The sequence below is a fragment of the Trachemys scripta genome, chromosome 11, assembly GCF_013100865.1.
Source record: "Trachemys scripta elegans isolate TJP31775 chromosome 11, CAS_Tse_1.0, whole genome shotgun sequence".
Classification (NCBI taxonomy): Eukaryota; Metazoa; Chordata; order Testudines; family Emydidae; genus Trachemys; species Trachemys scripta.
The window spans coordinates 67,481,321-67,500,886 of record NC_048308.1 but is presented as its reverse complement, the minus strand read 5'-3'; the positions used below and the strand labels follow the sequence as shown (position 1 = coordinate 67,500,886).

The 19,566-nt window shown below is 42.1% G+C and overlaps 1 protein-coding gene across 33 annotated transcripts in view; it reads left to right on the top strand.

Annotated features, from left to right (window-relative positions):
* LRRFIP1 (LRR binding FLII interacting protein 1) overlaps nucleotides 1-19,566 on the top strand; it is a 111,413-nt gene that overhangs the window by 46,112 nt on the left and 45,735 nt on the right. For 11 of the 33 annotated variants that reach the window (XR_004647656.1, XM_034785489.1, XM_034785462.1 and 8 more), the window contains 5 exons: nucleotides 1,746-1,802; nucleotides 5,643-5,705; nucleotides 10,996-11,040; nucleotides 12,137-12,202; nucleotides 18,155-18,232. The exons of 8 other annotated variants lie outside the window; for them this stretch is intronic. Coding sequence is in view for 24 of the 25 variants with exons in the window: in XM_034785489.1 (XP_034641380.1) it covers nucleotides 1,746-1,802; nucleotides 5,643-5,705; nucleotides 10,996-11,040; nucleotides 12,137-12,202; nucleotides 18,155-18,232 (309 nt within the window). In the remaining variant the exon portion in view is untranslated. Of the gene's footprint in view, nucleotides 1-1,745; nucleotides 1,803-5,642; nucleotides 5,706-10,995; nucleotides 11,041-12,136; nucleotides 12,203-18,154; nucleotides 18,233-19,237; nucleotides 19,400-19,566 lie in introns of those variants that run through there. 14 more of the 33 variants (XM_034785464.1, XM_034785460.1, XM_034785469.1 and 11 more) reach the window with 9 other exon arrangements.

Below are 19,566 nucleotides of genomic sequence, written 5' to 3'. Positions count from 1 at the left end.
AAGGCCAACAGAAAGCTGGAACACTTCAAAGATTTTGTTCACAGCAAATGGTCACGTTTTCTAGGAAATCCATGATGACTCAAAAAATAAAATAGCCTCCCCAATTGCTACGGTAATATCTTAGTCCACTGTACTGTATAAATTCAATTAACTATTAACAGCACTAGTGTTAACTAATGGATTTTTATTTCTATGCTGATATAGAAGATAGTCTGATTAAAAGTGAGTTTCTTTTGTTACATTTCATTGTACTTTGAAAGAAGCATTTTCAGTTTTTTTCACATACATTTATTGGAGAGAATATGCAACATATATGTTGCCAGGGGACTGTTTGAAATGTGTAGTTTGTGATTAGAAATTCAATCATTGGTAATCCTGCTAGATGAATGCAAATGTTTAGGCACTGGTGCATATTGGCATAGATTTATTAAATGCTTTCATTACCAGTTCTGTTTTTGAGGGGATTTATCATTTTAATTTGCTTCAGTCTGTAATTTGGCATACAAATCTTCAGTCAGTATGCAGTTGCATTTTGTTTAAAAACAGATTCAGATTGGTTTGTCCAATGTTCCTTTTAGTGATGCATTAAAAATACATAGAGAATATTTGTAATAAAAGTAAAACCTGTCAATAACAATTTTAGGCATTGAGAGAGACAAGGTGGGTGAGATACCATAACTTTTTATTGGACCAACTTCTGTTGGTGGAAGGTACAAGCTTTTGAGCTACAGAGAGCTCTTCTGGTCTGGGCTTTTTGAGCTCTGTGTAGCTCAAAAGCTACCTGCAACCACCAGAAGTAGGTCCAATAAAATATATTATCTCACCTACCTTCTGTTTCTCTCATCTGTGACCAACATGACTACAACACTATTGTAAATTTTTTTTAGGGATTGTTAGTTTTCTGGCTATTATAATAGGGCCTCATAATGCTTTGCAAGTAGTAGAACTATCAGGGACACTGCGATTTTAATGGCTGTTAGCACAGGTGATCTTGGCTAGAAGATGACAGTACACATTTCATGGTGTCTGCATATTAAAAAGAGGACTAGCCCTGTGTTCTATGATGTAGTGGACTAACATTTGGGTCCTGAAGAGAACCATATCCATGTCAAGAGGGGAGATTGCTGAGAGGTGTGATGTTTGAGCATAGAGAGAGGTGAATCCAGGAGGTTTGGGGCAGATTCTGATCTTCCAATATCTGAAGGGCTGTGTAGAATCCTGGGATATGGCAGATGGTCGTGTCTGGATAGATGCATGAGGTAAATAAAAATGAGGGAAACCAAATGCAAGAGATGTTGTGCAGTATAATTTGTGTTTAGAAAGCTACATTAGTGTATTTAGTCTTCAATACCAATGTGAAACGAAGAGCTTAGGTAAGCAAGGAAATTATTTTCCCTTTCCCTTCAGTAGACTGAAGTGAAATCATCCTTTTTCACTTCCCAAGGAGTCTGAAAAGACTGAGACTTTTAAATACATTCTGCTGCTGTACTGTTTTTACGAAAATTTGGGGTGAAAACAGGGACATCTTTCACTGGGTTACAGGTATTGCTGGCAGACAAAACTGTCAAGTGTTCGATGAGCTGTCTGAAGTCACAATGATCCCTGGGGAACCACAATGACTGTCCCTGGTGTATTTGTGGAAGAAGCACCATCTGTGGCTTAGCTCTGCATAAATGATGACTTTCCCTGAGATCTCTCTTGATTTCATTTAAGTTTTTTTTCCTCTCATTTTTCTTTCATGACAGACCAATGGTTATGATGAAGACATGTATGGATCATCCCAGAGTAGAAAATCTAGCAGGGTTAGTAGAGAATTTCTAAAAAACCTGTCACTCAGGTTCATGGAATTAACAGGAAGCTTTTCCAGAAATTAACCGTCTCCTTTACTGAGGGCTTTTCCTAAAGCAAAATAGCAGATGCTCTTTTTTTGGTCCCTGCTTTGGAAGGCATTTCCCCCGGACTTCCATATTACAACTGGTGCAGTTCTCTAGGCATCTGCTCCTAGTCCTACCAAGTCCATAAAAAACAAAACAAAGAAGTGAACCACAAGATTCACCAATGGCAAGTCATGCCTGACCAAGCTAATTGCCTTCTATGATGAGATAGCTGGCTCTGTGGATATGGGGAAAGCGGTGGACGTGATATACCTTGACTTTAGCAGAGCTTTTGATTTGGTCTCCTACAGTATTCTTGCCAGCAAGTTAAAGAAGTATGGGCTGGATGAATAGACTATAAGGTGAATAGAAAGCTGGCTAGATCGTCAGGCTCAATGGGTAGCGCTCAATGGCTCAATGTCTAGTTGGCAGCCGGTATCAAGCAGAGTGCCCCGGGGTGAGTCCTGGAGCTGGTTTTGTTGAACATCTTCATTAATGATCTGGATGATGCGATGGATTGCACCCTCGGCAAGATCGCGGATAACACTAAGCTGGGGGGAGGGGTAGATGCGCGGGAGGATAGGGATAGGGTCCAGAGTGACCTAGACAAATTGGAGGATTGGGCCAAAAGAAATCTGAGGTTCAACAAGGACAAGTGCAGAGTCCTGCACTTAGGATGGAAGAATCCCATGTACTGCTACAGGCTGGGGACTAACTAGCTAAGTAGCACTTCTGCAGAAAAGGACCTGAGGATTACATTGGACAAGAAGCTGGATATGAGTCAACAGTGTACCCTTGTTGCCAAGAAGGCTAACGGCATATTGGGCTGCATTAGTAGAAGCATTGCCAGCAGATCAAGCGAAGTGATTATTCCCCTATATTCGGCCCTGGTGAGGCCACATCTGGGGTATTGCAGCTATTTTTGGGCCCCCACTACAGAAGGGATGTGGTCAAATTGGAGAGAGTCCAGCGGAGGGCAAAGAAAATGATTAGGGGGCTGGGGCACATGACTTATGAGGAGAGGCTGAGGGACTTTAGTCTGCAGAAGAGAAGAGTGAGGGGGGATTTGATAGCAGCCTTTAACTACCTGAAGGGGGGGTCCAAAGAGGATGGAGCTAGGCTGTTCTCAGTGGTGGCAGATAACAGAACAAGGAGCAGTGGTTGCAAGTTGCTGTGGGGGAGGTCTAGGTTGGATATTAGGGAAAACTATTTCACTAGGAGGGTGGTGAAGCACTGGAATGGGTTACCTAGGGAGGTGGTGGAATCTCCATCCTCAGAGGTTTTTAAGGCCCGGCTTGACTGGGATGATTTAATTGGGGTTGGTCCTGCTTAGAGCAGGGGGGTGGACTAGATAACATCCTGAGGTCTCTTCCAACCCTAATCTTCTATGATTTTACGATTCTAAGAGGCCGTGAGTGGGAAGGAAAAAGACTGGGCCTGAGAAAATTCAAGTAGGATTTGGGGGCCTGTAGCAGGGTGGCTACCCTGCTCCTGCTGGGAAGGGCTTAACACAGCCCTGGCAGAGAGCTGCAGCTCTAAAAACCCTGGCTGACTGGGGGAAGTGGCTGCAGCTGGGCCACGCCCCAGTCAGGCTTCAGCTGGCCTATATAAGAGGCTGGGAGCCAGGAGCTCAGTAGAGTCTCTCTCTGCCTTCAGAGGGAGAGAAGGGCCTGGCTGTAGGGAGCTAGACAGGGTACCTGTAGTGGAGCAGGGCTGGGGAAAGGCTGAGGAGCTGGAAAGCCCCAGGCTGAGGCCTAGTGTTAGGCCAGGAAGTACTAGGGGTTGCGGAGGGCAGCCCAGAGAGAGGCCAAGGCAGCAGGCCCAAACCCAACCTTGCCTGTGATGAGTAGGCTGATACTGCAGTCTGCCCCAGAGAGTGGGGCTAGCTGGTGACTGGCAGTAGCCTGATACTGAGGTGAGGTGGGGTTAGTGGGTGGGGGTTCCCCTGGGAGAGGAGACCTAGAGTGTGTGTGGGTATTGCCAGGGGGCAGCACCCCAAGCAAAGGGCACCGGGGTCCTGGGAGGGACACGGGAGCCGAGAAGGAGAGAACGAGTCGGATCACCGGCCTGCAGAGGGCACTCCAGAGGCTGGTGAGCTAATTCCCTGGATGACCAGTAGGAGGCACCGCAGGGGTGAGTCCGGCCCTCTTACAGGGCCAGAATATAGTTCTTTGGAAATTAATTGGGTTTAAAAAAAAAAAAAAAAAGTCAAGTTATGGCGAAAAATATTTTTGACAGTGGAAATCTAGCTTGGATTTGTGGCTCTGGTGCTCTTTCATGCATCCTTTATAGAGATTTGATTGCCATTGGAATGGGGGCATGAAATATCTAACAGAATCTGTACAATCAATTCACTTTTATAAGTGTAAACATTTTTAAAACCCCGAGCCTAATATAGAAAGATTAGTTCATTTGTTAAATTGTGAACACCTAAAAGGGATGTATTCTATTGATCTCTATCTGAACATGGTGTTTTTCGTAAATACAACCATAAGACAAGTTTTGCATACAAGCAAATGTCTGAACTTTCCATAGTTTTAAACTACATATCAAACAGTATTACTAATGTATTTGTAAATATTGTTTCACAAACATAGTGTGACAACTAAGATACGAGGTGTGATTCAATGTGATGGTGATAACCCTGTTAGATGGAGCAGAAACATAGCCATTAAAACAGCTGAGGAGAGAACTAAACACTCAATGTCAAAAGTTAGTGTATGCTTAACATCCCTTGGTTTGATTCTGTCAAAAATGAGGCTAATACTTAGATGATCCCAGCACGTTGCAGTCTTGTACCAGCCGAGAACAAGATGACTATAATGGTGGGGTCATGTCCAACGTGCAGAAGGTACACTTCTACGGATGGTTTACAGAGCTGAGGTTGAAGGAAGCATGAGGTCAGCCACAAAAGAGGTTGGAAGATGCAATTTTCAGAGATTTAAGAAGCCTAACCTCCCATACTGATTCTTCATGAAGGACGAAGTCTTGCAAGGAACCATTTGAGATGGAAGTCCATTCTGTGCATCACCACAGCTACATTATAGCCATGTGAATATGCTATTGTTTATTAAAAGTAGAAAAACTATGTTAAACAGTACGGCTGCACAATTAAGTCAGAAAAAATTAATTTAATCATTAATTAAGCCACTTTGTCCATGTATGGATCACTTGTGTTCAGTGGATTGCAGTTTTAGAACAAGTGCTCTAGACCAGGGGTCTCAAACATGTGGCCTGTGGAGTTATTTGGCAGCACTTGGCCTTTTTTTTTTTTTTTTTTTTCCCCCACCGGCAGTCTCTCTCTCCCCCCCTCCCCCCCCCCCATGTGTCCCGATATTTTCTTCCTCTCATCTGGTCACCGTAGAAATGAGTAAGTGCAGTAGACTTCATGTAGCTACACCCATTATATGCCTAAGGAGGCATACAGTGATCAGAACTTAAGACAACGAGCTATGTGGAGATATGCAGCAAGTCTCAATGGAAAAAACATAAAATTGAAGATATACTGTAGTTGCGATAAATTGTAGCTGTGTACATTATGCCTGCCTTAAATTTGCAGTAATTAACTGAAATTGCAACAAAAAGACAACATGAACAAGGATATTTTTTGTTGTCTACATAGTTTAAGAAGTTTAAGTATTGCCAATCTTGCTGAACTGTTTGACAAAAGGAAACATTGTACAGTCTTTTCAGAGGACTTGTTGCTCTTTTGACTTGTGCCAGCATCTCTGATAAATGATGTTCTTGTTCTTTAATGACATACTCTAGAGCTCCAACTACAGCGGGGAGAGCAGAAAATCTACAAAGAAGTCATCCAGGGAGGAGAAGTCGGTTGGTTTCTATTTAAATATTTAAATGATTTCTGTGGAAACTGCAGGGTTTGTAGCATGGAGTTTTTTATGTAGCGCATGATTACAATCCCGTTATTCACTCCTTGATGTCTTCATTACTAACAGTAATTCAGTTTAATCACTATCTGAAGGGAGAGTAAGGTTTAGGGGAACAGTAACATAGTTGAGCTGTCTTTATAGAGCATAACAAACTCCATCTCCAACATTACTCCATCTGTCTTGCTAGCATTCAGCTAATGTAATATGTACGCCAATATTGCAACTATATTTCTAAAATCACATTTTTAATTGCAACATGTAATATGTGGTATAGAGTGTAGTGATATTTAATTTCATACCTTGAGATTACATCAGTGCATCACAAAACGGTGAACCATTTAAACATGGACCATAGCTATTGTGATATCACTAGATGTGCTGATTTTGAAATCTCAATGGGTATGAAAGTAATTTGTTTCCCAGCTATAACTAAGCTCAGCGGAGAACTCCCAAACCCTGTCTCATGAAAACCTTTTTAGCTATCTTATCAGAAGAATTGTAGTTAAATTGGGAAGAGATGGATTTAAGCTTTTTCTATAGGATAAAGATTTATCCAACGATACAAACATCTCCATATCTAGTGATTTATCCATCGAGCTGCCTATATTCTCCAATGTCAGAGGTCTAAACAATATTGAAAATAAAGCATATGTCTTCATGTCACACTACCTCTGACATTGAACAAGTCACATAACTTCAACTCCCTCCTTTGTAAAATGGGAGTAATACTTACCTATCTCATAGTGACAGTGTGAGGATTAGTGAAGGTTTGCGAGGAAGCTTTAAAGATGGATATCACTGAAAAGTGATTATTACTGAGAATAGAGCGTCATGTATCTTGACTGAAGTATCATGAGGAGGAAGGGGGTTGTAACACAAGACCTTTGGGGTAGGGAAGAGAAGAAAGAGGAATGGTTTTCTAGGAACAAACATCCTCTCTTTTGATCATACCTGGGTCTCATTTTTGAGACTTGCATTACAGAAAGGCTTTGAAGGGGTCACTACAAATTCACTCTTTACTATGAGACTAGTTGCAGTGGTTTTGTATGCATACAGAACTGTCATCTTAAGTAAACAGCCTGTTGGGTAAGCAACTGTATTGTCACCCTTGTTTGTAAGTGGCCTACGGAACTCTGGTGAATTATGGAGGTTGCATCTATTCCTCTGTGCAGGATTTTTACCACCTTTCCCCTTTTGGATTGCTCCTGGCAACTGGTTGTAACTTCACACACAGTTAGTCATATTGTGTGGAAACAAGAAGAAAGATCTGCAAGAAGTCTTCGTAGTGACTGCACTTGCTTGGATCCATTAGCTTCTTCATAAGATGTACCTGTATCTCCCTTAGAACCATACAGATTTACATCCTACCCGTATGTTTAAAACAGAGAACAGGTTTTAATTTGCGAATGTGTTGTTTGTGCATGCAAAGCACCAAGCCGTTTAATTCTTAACATGACTTAACCATAATATTGTATGTTATTGTATGCTACAGTACAAGTATATAATACATCTCATTTTTCCTAAAGCTTTTGGGAAACTAATAGTCCTATTAAGTGTTGTAAACTGCCTTTCCACTACTTGAAGGCCTGGACCTGGCATGCCTTATTTGCCTGCTCTATCCCCAGATATTTATAAAAGACAACACAGACTGCTGGATGTAAACCCTTGTGCTCTACCAGAGGGTCACCCCACCTCAAAAGCTGCCTAAAAGATATAAAACAACATTTGAGTGTTTGGAGTGAGTCTCACTTCATCTCTTGCAAGTCTTTACTAGAGTTTCCTACAGCTTCTGTCAGTATCACAGAGATCCTTCATCCATAGCCTACTTTAAAGTTGGCTGTTGGTATTTTTCCCCGTGTCTGTCTAGAAGTTACATTAAAATCTCCCCATCTAACTAGTTGGGCCAGCCAGATGCAGAACTAAACAGATGCAAGCTAGCTACTGGAATTGAAGCTGCTGGAATGACACAAACGGAAGATACTTCATTTGAGTGGCCTAGGCCTGCACCATTTTTTTTTTTTTTTTGTGCTTCTCATTGTCGCACCTGATCTGACAGTGGGTTGTTCCCGCTTCTGTTAGCTATGGCATATCAGGAAAAAGGCTTGGATGCTCCACAGACCACTCAGGTGGTCTTCTGACACCCTTTATTTTTTTGCTTTATATTGTAGAGCACCCAGCCTTCCAAATAACTCTTTGGGGTTAGAGTTTGGCAGGATTTTACTTCCTAGTTTTACTAGGTTTCTTGTTTAACTGAGTGGGAACAGGTCTTTTGTTAAATCTGGTTTGTTGCAGCCTATCTTGGTTCTCTATTCTACATTCTGCGGCTGTCAGGGTCTCTCCTGTTCTCAGCAGGGAAGGTTGGAGGTGCTGATAATCAGCCTAAATCCAGAAAAAGCAAATAATTTTGTCTTTATAAAAACTCACCTTCATCTTAATAAGAATTCCAAGCTGAAGAATGCAATCCCTTCTCTTCTCTCCTTGATCTCCCCCATTCCCCTTTGACTCCCAAGTCTGAAGCTATGGAAAAATAATTCTAGGAAAAGCTGTTGGTGGCAGATTTCGATCAGTGACGCACAAAATAGTGTAGCTTGTTTGTTACTGAAATTTGTTCTAAAAATCTGAAATACGATCTATTTATGATAGCTAAATGAGAGGTGCCTCTGCTGTTTTGTATACATTGGTAATTCCTCTGCACAAGGACAAGACAAGGTGATAAATGGTATTCATAGATTTTTGGCTAGGCTTCAGAGCTTTTAAGCATTAAACTGGAGGATATAGTGGATGAGAGTAATATGTTCTTTCATGTGAGGTCAAATTTTCAAGTGTCTAAGTGCTTACGTGCCTGAGGGCTTGTCTATACTTAAAATGCCACAGCTGCACCGCTGTAGTGCTTCAGCGTAGACGCTACCTATGCCAATGGGAGGGGGTGCCTATTGGTGTAGGTACTTCACCTCTGTGAGAGATGGTAGCTAGGTCAATTGAAAGATTTTTCTGTCCACCGAGTGTGGTCTACGCTGGGGGTTAGGTCAGCTTAACTCCCGGGACCGAAGCCAAAGGCCAACCCCGCTGCCCGGGTCTGAAGCCGAAAGCTGAGGGCTTCAGCCCTGGGTGGTAGGGCTCAGGTTACAGCCCTCCTGCCCCCCACCCCCTGGCCCAAGACTAAAGCCTTTCAGGGTTGGTCCCCCGCCCAGGGCAGCAGGGCTTGGGCGGGCTCAGGCTTCGTTCCCCACTCCTGGGGTCGTGTAGTAATTTTTGTTGTCAGAAGAGGGTCTCGGTGCAATGAAGTTTGAGAATCACTGTCCTAATTTAAAAGAATTAATACGGAATTTGACAATTCTTTCACATTAAGAGTTCTCGGGTTTTTCTTCCTGTTGAAACAGGGTTCCTACTACTGTGACCTTGGTTTTCGCAACAGTGGCTTTACTTCCAAATCCCAACCTTCTTCCCAAAATGGAAATAGGGTCTGTCGCTGTCTGTTTCCCTCTAACCTTGACTTTTTTTGTTTTGAGTTCACCTGGACAATACAACCTCCTGTATTCACACAAATAATGATAGGACCTTGGAGCGAAGTAATGACTCTTGTCGATCTGGTTGCCAGGAGTGTCTAGGTCTTGTGTTTTATTACAATTTTTCTTTGTACATTTTTCAATTTACGTCTGGAATGGGAAACAGAGATCTGTTTAAGACAGGTCATGATGTTGATCTGTGCCTCTCCTTTTCCTGCAATTGTTTTATTTTGCTTTTGACAGTTGTCATAAATTTTGTCTTGGAAAAGACTGCAAAATCCCCATTAAATATTAGTAGTTTATCTTAGCTGAGACCACTTCTCTGCTCACCTTGCCAGTCTATTTCCTGTTGGCACATGTGAGATAAAGCTGCAACCCTCCCCCATCCCACTCTGTGTAATTTACAAGGCAAATGATTCCTGTACTAGTGCAAGAAAATCACTAAGCATAAAGCCTTAAAATCCTCTTGGAGGTTGAATTGTCCTCTCTGCATGCACGCAAAGTACAGTGTGTCTGGCAGGTTGAGGGTGCTGTTAATGTATATACAGCACCGTATTGTGCTTTGTGTAGTTTTGCTGTATGTGTACTCTGAACTTAACTCTCACCTCCTTGGGAATGTGTATTACTAACAGTAATGTCTTTTGTGAATGCAGCCCCTGTTTCTTTTATTTTATGGTATCCAGTCTTATAATGTATGCAAAATTGTCCATCCGGAGTCTGAATAATTAGATTTTGTCGCTTTCTGTTCAATAATAAAATAGGTCACAGACGGTTCAAAAGTGTCTTGAGTATTTTAAAAATCTACCCTCATAATTTTCCTGTCTCTGTAGGTATTGTACCAAAGTTACTTATGTTTTTGAATTGTTGGCTTTGACTGAAACCAGAATGGTCATAAACCCTTCTTCTGACTGCTGTACATATAGGCAAGGCTAAGATTTTGATGGATATTTTTAGTAAAAGTCAGGGACAGGTCATGGGCAATAAAGAAAAATTCACGGAAGCCTGTGACCTGTCCCTGACTTTTACTAAAAATATCTCTGACAAAATGGGGAGCCTCTCGGTAGCTGTGGGGGCCGGCTGGGAGCTCCGGGGGCCCACACCACCCATGGGGGCTCAAAGTTCCAGGGTCCCCCTTTCCCCTCGGGTTGGAGCTGTGGGGTCCCACCCGATGGTTGGGGGCAGTGGGGTCCCCCTTGACGCCTGAGATGGCCGGGAGCTGCGGGGCCCTGCCGCCTCAGCAGGTGGGGGTACCCTGCATTTCCTGGCCCCTGCTGGCGGCAGCGGGACCCTGCAGCTCCCAGCTGCCTGCGGGCTGAAGTCATGTTTTGGAAGGCACGGACTCTGTGACTTTGGTGACCTCCATGACAAAATCCTAGCCTTACATAGAGGTCTTTCTCTTAGACAGTAGGAGAGGATTAGTGTCTAAAATAAGTTATTTGGTTTTGCTTCTGCACTCTCTGATATCCTCCCTTCCTGTAGGAAACATGCATATGTCTACTTTATACTTAGTCTTTGTTTGGACTTGAACTTTCAGGTTTTTAAGCACAGATGGTTAATACACTTTTGTAACACTGTGTACAATATCTGTACACTCCGCTTCCTTGCATTATAGCATACCAATTTTAATAGCATGATTAGGTCTGACCAGGATGATTAATCCCAATATGAACACTTTTTGCTGTTATCCATTGTTATATAAAAAAGGTTTGTGCTTGTCTTCCCCAGCCCTCCTTGCTGTACAGTGATGTTCTGCCTGCCAGAAGTTACAGGGTTTGTTGTGCTTTGTCATTTTAACCGCAAATGCAGAAGCTGTGCACTCACCCATGCACATGTTGTCTTTTGCCTTTGCAGTTTGTCGAGACCATCTTGTTGGTCCAATTTATTTATATTGTACTATATTGTCATTTTAGTATATGATCCTTTTGAATGGAATGCACATAGGCCCATGGTGCATCTGTCAACTCTGTTTGCTGGTCCTACATTTTACTCCCATTGGAATTCTGCAACAGTTGCTTATGGATCCGTAACACTTCTGCAGATTTCTAATTGGAGTAAGACATTTCTGTCTGCATTTTGGTGTATGATGTAGGACACTGAAATATGGACTAGAAAGAGGCAACATCAATCCTGACCTATACAAAGTGGCAAAAATGTGTCTTGTTTGAAAACAAAATATACCGTGTAATGTTTCTTGCAGAATACATTCCCACTGTTCTCCTGTGTTAGCTGCACACTCAGTTTAACTTCATTCTCAAGTCTTTACAGTGGTGATAGGCAACCCTACCCTGCATTTTCGGAGCCACATAACTAAGCCAGACATTGGTGTTCTAAAATGGAACCACATGGTAGCGGTTTAGAACATGCTTCCCCACCAACAGCTTCCTATTAATTCAATAACTAATCTCTCTTTTTCAATTAAATTTACCAGGAATCCACTTTTCTCTTTTCCTTACACTGTCCCAACCCAGAAATATTTGGTTTAGCACCACTAAAATTATAAGAATTGATGTTGTCACTTTATAGCAGGTAATTTTAAGTGTTAAAGTTGATAGTTCGAAAAAGAACTGTTAAGAATGCATGAATGTGTGAAGTTTCTGATGACTTTTTGATCTCTCATTTTAATTCTGCACGTGTTCTGTAGTGTTTCACAGCTCACTGGAGCTAAGAATTGGCGGATTCATTCTTCACTTGCATGCCATACGGGGTTTTACAGGAAATGCCCCTGTTGTTTCTGCACCTTTGTTCATTCTCTCTTTCCCCCCCCCCCCCCCACGTTTCTTCCGCACCTTGCTATCTTGTAATGCTCCAGATTAGAAACAAAACCAAAGTCTACCAGTTTTGTGCTGACTCTGTTTTTTAATTGTAGGCGTCTCTGTATGATGAGAGCATTTACAGTGGGAATCGTCGATATAGTGCCTCTAGTTCTCGTGCTGTAAGATGTTTTCTGCATTTTTCTGCTGGGCCTGTCTTCAGTGTTTTCTCCTATGATAACCTGTTTTACTAGAGCGTAGTTTTATCTGTATCAATGGGCAGTATAAGATTACTGGCCAGATAGCTGCTGATGGAGAATTATGTAAACAAGACTGGGAGCATCACCTCTACAAAGTTCCCTCCGTTTAGATTCACTGGAGACAAATACTAAGTGTACTACCTGCAATTGTCATACTAAACTGTGCAGGGGTGTCACCTATTAGTTTCAGTATGACACAGTATAAGGGGTTCCCCTTTCTGGTGAAAGGAATCTTAGCTCTGCCTTTGAATTCATTTGCTGTTAAGAACATTCAAAGCATCAGCTGGAAAACCACATTTATGTAAGATCCCCCTTCTTCCCTGGGGCTCCATTTCACTTTTAAATAAACTGACTTCAGCTAGCTTAAAAATTCAGTACCCCCATGATACTATGTTTCCACTTAGAGTATGTGCAGACTTGTGACTTAGTCATGGTTTGGGGTTCATTCTCTTGTAACATGGTATTTAACACCAGGTGACTTAGGAGTTTGATAGTCTCTAATACTTGCTAGGGTGAGACTGGAGAGCTCAAGGGATCATTTATGGGAGAGGCTTCTACCCATTTAAAATGACAATTTATTAGCATTTAATGGTTGTTCACTGGCTTATTTAAATGAGTTAGGGGATGGGTAGGGTGTCGCCCATTAACTAGTGGACAGGTTTCAAATATCAGCATTACTTAATGTCAATCGCAAAACACAAGCTAAAGATAAAGACACCCCTTCTCCTCTCAGACTGCGTCCCCATGTCAGGTTTGGAGCCATTTTGGTGCAGCAGTGTGAGGAAACTTATACTGCAATTGTGCCTGCTCTGAAAATATAAATAGAGACCTTCATTGTTCAGTGCTTCCCTTGTGAAAGTCTTAAACCTTCTGCATTATTTTGCACCACTAATTAATGAAAAATAGATATTCTAATGCTCTCTTATGCATTCGAAGTGTTGTCCTGTTCTTAACTTAGAAAAATAAATTGAAATCGTCTCTGTAATTCTAACAAAGCTGATATTTTCACTTTATCCTCTACCAGTACATGACATTCTGTTGCAATCAAAAGATGACTTCCTAATAGAACTGTACATTTTATCAATATTATTCTGCCCTTCAAATTAATTTGCTTCTTGTTTTCATTTTGCTCTGTTGCAACATCCATTGATGGTAGGTTCCAGCAGCCTGTAATCCAATGGATTTGCCATCTGGACAATGCAGTCATGTTTGGTGGGTGGAGGTGTGTGTCATTTAGACAAATATCTCAAAGGATCATATCCTGCAGTCCTAATTTGGGCAAAATGCTCATTTACTGTGGGTTCTGAGCCTGAGAGCTATTTCTCCATCTTGTTGAGACATTGAGCATCGCGTTTTGAATGGAGAATGTTTAGGCTTGGAAGGATTAGATTTTTATCAGTAAATGTCAGTAAACTCAATTTCACCCACCACACAGGTGCAAAAATATTTCCATTGATGATTGAAATTTACAGATATACAAAATAAACTCTAGTAAGTTCTCATGCAGCATTTTTCTTATTTTGTCTATTTTGACCCATGGTATTGACAATTTGTGTTTTAGTGGTTATAAAGCTTTAACTTTTTATATCTCAATGTCTACAGTCATTAAATAATTGTCTGGACCCCCAAAATTTCCCTCAACTGTGAACATTTAAATAGATAAAAATAAACATTGATGATACCCATGGAAATGTTTAAAAAAAAAAAAAAATTCTGCCAAGCCTAAGGATGTTGTACAAAGACACTAATGTCCATAATATCATTCTCTTCTCCTCTCTACTGTGCCACAGATTCTGCATGCTGGTGAAGAATGCAATCTCTCCAGTTCTAGTGTAGTACGGTGCTTTGTAATCACAAGGCAGTTGAAATATGAGGCCTTTGCCTCCAGATAGAGGTGAAAGTAAGCCAGTACGGTCCGGTATGGCGTACCGGCAAGAACGGGTACACAGCTGACCGTTCTGGCAGGGGACAGCTTCCCCAGGCCAGCCATTTAAAAAGGGCCGTGGCTCCGGGCAGCAGCCAGAGCCCCGGGGTGGCGGCGGCGGTGGCCGGGAGGCCCGGGGCTCTGGCAGCAGCCGCAGTTACCGCTACCATGGGCTCCACTGGTGATTTAAAGGGCCCGGGGCTCATAGCCGCTGCTGCCGGAGTCCTTTAAATCACTGCCAGATTTAAATAGCTATTTAAAGGCCCCGGGGATTTAAAGCCCCCACCCCTTCTGGTTGAGGCCCCACCCCCTGCTCAGGACCCTGGCCCTGCATACCGGTAAGTCCTTTAAGTTATTTTCACCCCTGCCTCCAGAGGAATATCTTGATTACAGCTTTGCACTGACACAGTTATGCTCGTGGCCGTGAAGTTTATGAGCAAAGCTATATCTGGAAGAGACATTTGGGCAATTGTTGCCAAGAAGCATTTTCTGAAGGATGTTGGAGTCCCCTTCCTCATTAGCCAAAGACACTGAGAGAATGTGTAGGACAAAGTGGTATGTAGTTCTTCTTTCCTTGCTCACCCCCAAATTACTGACCAGAGGGCACTTAACTCAGCAATCCATCTTTTTCTTTTGCTAATGACATTTTACAAATTGCTTTCCCACAAGATCCTTAAATATAGAGAGCAGCTTTATCCCTGGTTATAAATGCTAAAGCAAGGAGAGGAACAAATGGGAACGAGGTAGCTGAGAAACAATAGTTCACTATTAGACTGGTATGAGCAGTTACATTTCCCCCATAATATATTTCAAGAATAATTTCTTACATTTTTATTTTACTTAATGTATATTTTTAATAGCAGTGATGGAGCAAGACTCACGTAACAGGTTTCTTAAGGGAATGGAATCCTTAGGTATTTGCTCTGACTTTTCTGAGACAAAGTTCAGTAGTCAACACGCATGAAGTTTTGTCACTATCTGCAGAATATCAAGAAAAGCAGGGTTTCAGGGTGCTCCTATCTCCTTTTTCCATAGCTTGTTGGTTGTTATCTGCTGCCAGTGTACTGTCTTGAAGTCACAATTGTTAAGCTTATGGCTCGGTTGCAGAAAGGACCAGTTCTGTCCCAATCTTGAAAGTTTTTTTTCCTACATAAGCTTCAAGTCTCATCTTGTTTTAAAAAACAAAGCAAAAACCACACACAACCTCCCCCAAAAACCAAACATCCAGCCAAGGGGAAAAAAAGAACACCTCCCACTAGAAATTGCATTGCTACCCACCTGTAAAACAAAGTAGGTAAGTTTCCACTGGCCTGTTCACCTTGAGGATACTCAATCTTGTCAGTTCTCTCAGTAGCTGAGGAGTTGAGGATGGCTTCTCTACTGGCCCAATTGAGTTACGGAAGTTAGTATATTTTAGTGTTGTCTGTCTTCAGAAATTATTTTAATGGAAAGAAACTACTTTAGCATCAAGGTCATTCCTCTTCAGATTCCAATAGTTGTTTAGAAGGTCAAATTTAAAGCTTAAATTGTCAGCTTGCTGGAGGATTCTCAGCGATTTGAAGTCTTTAAATCATGATTTGGGGACTTCAACAGCTGAGTCAAGGGAAAGAATTCTTCCAGGAGTGGGTGGGTCAGCTTTTGTGGCTTGCATCATGCGGGAGGTCAGACTAGATGATCATAATGGTCCCTTCTGATCTATGAGTCTATGAGCACTTTATTCCAAAAATAGTCTTATTTACAAAATAACCACCAATATTATTACAAAATCATACTGTCTCTCTCACATCACTGTTAATACTATTCAGAAATCTGCATCTCGGATGTGTCAAAGTTAGACTCAGGACTCATAGTTTGTCAGACCACTCTGTTTTATTAGCACAGCACTCTGCTAATACATTCAGATAATGTGAGCCCCCATGCAAGATTCAAACAGTCTTATTTATACAGATAAAAGGGTGCGAACTAAACAAAGGGACAGAGAGAGCAAAATTGTAAAATTTGCATAGGGCACAATATGCATATCCTGCTTCCTTATTAACTCTTATCGATCTAAGGTTAATGCTTCACCAATTGCCCTTAAGTGGCAAGTTAAGCAGTTAATGTCTGCTTTCCTGCCCCCCTGGCTTGCAGCATTTCTCATTTCTACTTAAAGGTACATACAGCATTCTTTAATTCATTCTATTTCTTTAATATAATTCATTTCACTTTCAGAGATGACATCTTTGATTATAGGAATTCATTGACAAGGCAGTCAACAAAAAGTCAGTCTTGTCTCCAACAGCATTTGAAATGCAATGAGTCATAAGGCTTTTTGATCATTGAAGGACGCAATAAACAGGGGCATGCTCTGTGTATTTCAGTTCCTGCTTTTTTAACCATCAAAATTGCATTTCTGAAAAATTACCTTCACAGTTGTCTTTGAGGCAGTAGTGACAGAAACAGTGTCGCAGGAAATGAGCCAAAAAAACAAGTGCTCTTTATGCTCAAGTGTGTTATAAATATGCTGAAATCTTCTTTATATACACCTGACAATTCATGTGTGTAAAAATACTGTACAGTGCAATAGGGTGTCTGATTGCTGCTGTGGAAGTATGTATCAAATGTGTGTGGGGGGAAATAATTCAGAAATTCAAATCCAAAAGATTTCAATTCTGATTTTCTAATGGGTAAAACTCCTTCTTTATTTTATACTGTTGCATTCTCCACTTTCACCAGATTCCATCCTGTCAATGTGGTGACTAACACGATAATGTCTCTGACTATTTTCGCCTAAACCTGTCAGCCACAAGTCAACACTGTCAATTATATCTTGCTCTGTAGAAAACTGCTCTTAGGAAAGACTAGAATCCCTACGTCAGCAGGAGATGGAGGCCGAAGGGGTGATGCTCTCAGTCTATAGGAGGGTACAGTTCTTACCGTAGTATCTGCATCCAATCAAGAAGAAACACTTATTAACCACGGCGGTTTCTTGCTTTGGGTATTGAGCAAGTGTTCATTTTGTAACTGCACAGTATTGCAGAAGAGGATGAGGGGCTTGTGGCACTTTGGGGTTTCACCCTGACCAAAAAGGGGTTCTCTTGCCATATGCCCTGTAACCTTGGGGACCTTCAGGCTGTGCAGCTTTGGCTGAAAGCCCTGACACCAGCAGTATACTCACAGCACAGTGGTCTTGCCCTGCGCTTCCACCAGCCCAGTTACTCCTTGCAGGGCATCCCCAACAACCCTTCTGGTCCCGAGGTGCCCCAAAACATTCTCACTTGCAGCATCCAGTCCTCGTACTAGACACTCACAGAGATGCCTCCAAAAAGCCAGTACAAACAACTTGTTAGCCCTCTGTGATTGAGCAGTAAGAGGGACTTGGTTTTGGGGAGACTAGTGTCTGGAAGGTTATTGGAGTCATCCTGCAAGGAATAAGTGGGCTGGTCAGTGCTCAGGGTGAGACCCTTGTGCTGTGGGCATACTGCTGGTGTCAGGGCTCTCAAGCAAAGGCACCCAAGGTTACAGGGCAGGGGCTGACAGAACCCCTTACTAGTCTGGGTGAACCCCCAAAGCATCACAGGACTGAACAGAGCTAGGAGGTAAGATCTGCTAATGAAGGAATGGGATGGAATCACTCCATACATACAGAAATTGAAGGAATGTCTGATATCTTAAACTTTCAAATAAAATATTAAGTACAAATATCTCTCTGCTCCACGTGGTGTCAGAGTTAAACCAAAACCTTTTTACTCAGGCCATTTGCTGTACCAATTGCTTATGCTGACCTTTTTGTCTAAAGTAGGTGTCTGCTCTTCAACTTCAACCTCCTCTTTCTTCTTTCACAGCTGCATGTACCCCTTTTTTAACTAAGCTGAAATGGCAGTGTTCTGACTCTTCTATTGCTCTGATTGCTCCAGTGCTAATCCTGTTCTTATCTCTGCTTACTGTGTTCTTGGGGTATTTGCGGGCAGCCGTCGGAGTATAGCTGCTACCTTGGCTCCGGATCTCGGGCATCTTCTAGAGCCAGCTCTGCTCGGGCAAGTCCAGTGGTGAGCACATATCTTTTCTCTTTTTCTCTTCCTCTGTTTCAACTGCTTCATTCCTGTGTTTCCCAAGGCTTCTTTATACTTGTGCAGAAAGAGTGGTGCACCACTGCGTGGTGTCAGACAACTAGTCAACTGCAAGTTTAATTAAATCTATAATACAATATTGATCATAACTAAGGATCAGTGAGCAGGATCAGAAAATACAAAGGAACAGTGTGAACTGTAGCTAAATCCTCTAACCAAATAAATATTAAGTTTTGGAGAAGCATCCCCAGACACAACCATACCCAATCTAAGAGGTGCTCTTCCATCAGTTAGCCATCCCCACATGCACACATTCCTTTCCCAATGTCCTGCAAATTCTATGATGACGGTCTTGCCGAGCAGGTTCCATCTTCACATCTTGCAGTTTTCAGGTTTTCTTCAGGGTCAGAGATGCACAGTACGCTCTGACAGGCCTCGGAGCCGGTGAAGCTCCAGATAGCACAGAACTCAAAACGGCAACAGCCTGAGCTCAGCAGAGTTTACTAGACTTGGAGACTGCAACAATTATGTCAACAGGATAATGGTACTTGTTAGTTACCGAAGGTCTGGCTCAAAATTTACCCTGCCTCCACTAGCAGGGTAATAAATACCTGGCTGCTGCCACAGCCCTGTAGTTTAATGGAATAAATAAATAGTATAATAATTTTGTAACTTAATCAAACTTCTTTCAGTTTAACTACCTGAAACATAACTTCCCTCCCTCTCCTGCATCTGTTAGACTTTTTTCTGACCTGCTCGTGGTGCATTTTTTCCCCGGTGGTGGTTTCAGTCTTCCCTATTTCCTCCTTTTCTCTCCTACCTCCTTGTAGATCTATCTTTCCCTGTGTTGTTCTCTACCTCTTTCCAAATATTTGGCTCTTTCTTCCCCCAAGATCTTTTAATACCATATTTTTTTAACTTGTCCAATCTGTCTCCCACCCCTTTTCTGCCCACCTAATCTTTTGTATGTTCCCAGACACCCAAGAGCCGGAAGATTAGCCCTACTAGCAAAGACTGCTATTAAAGATGAGGGGGAGGGAATGCACTGTACAATAGCAATTCCCCTTGTACAGTATGGACTCCACTCTTGCTTGGAATAGAGGATGCTGGGATTACTGCCAAAGTGCTGTCCTTGAACCTTGCTTGGTGAGTCCATAATTCTTATTAGCAGTCCGGCCAGTAAATGTCATTTTACTAGACAAATATCCTACAGAGGCTTTGGCCCTTACTTGAAGAGACATTTAATTATTTCAGGTTTCAGAGTAGCAGCCGTGTTAGTCTGTATCCGCAAAAAGAACAGGAGTACTTGTGGC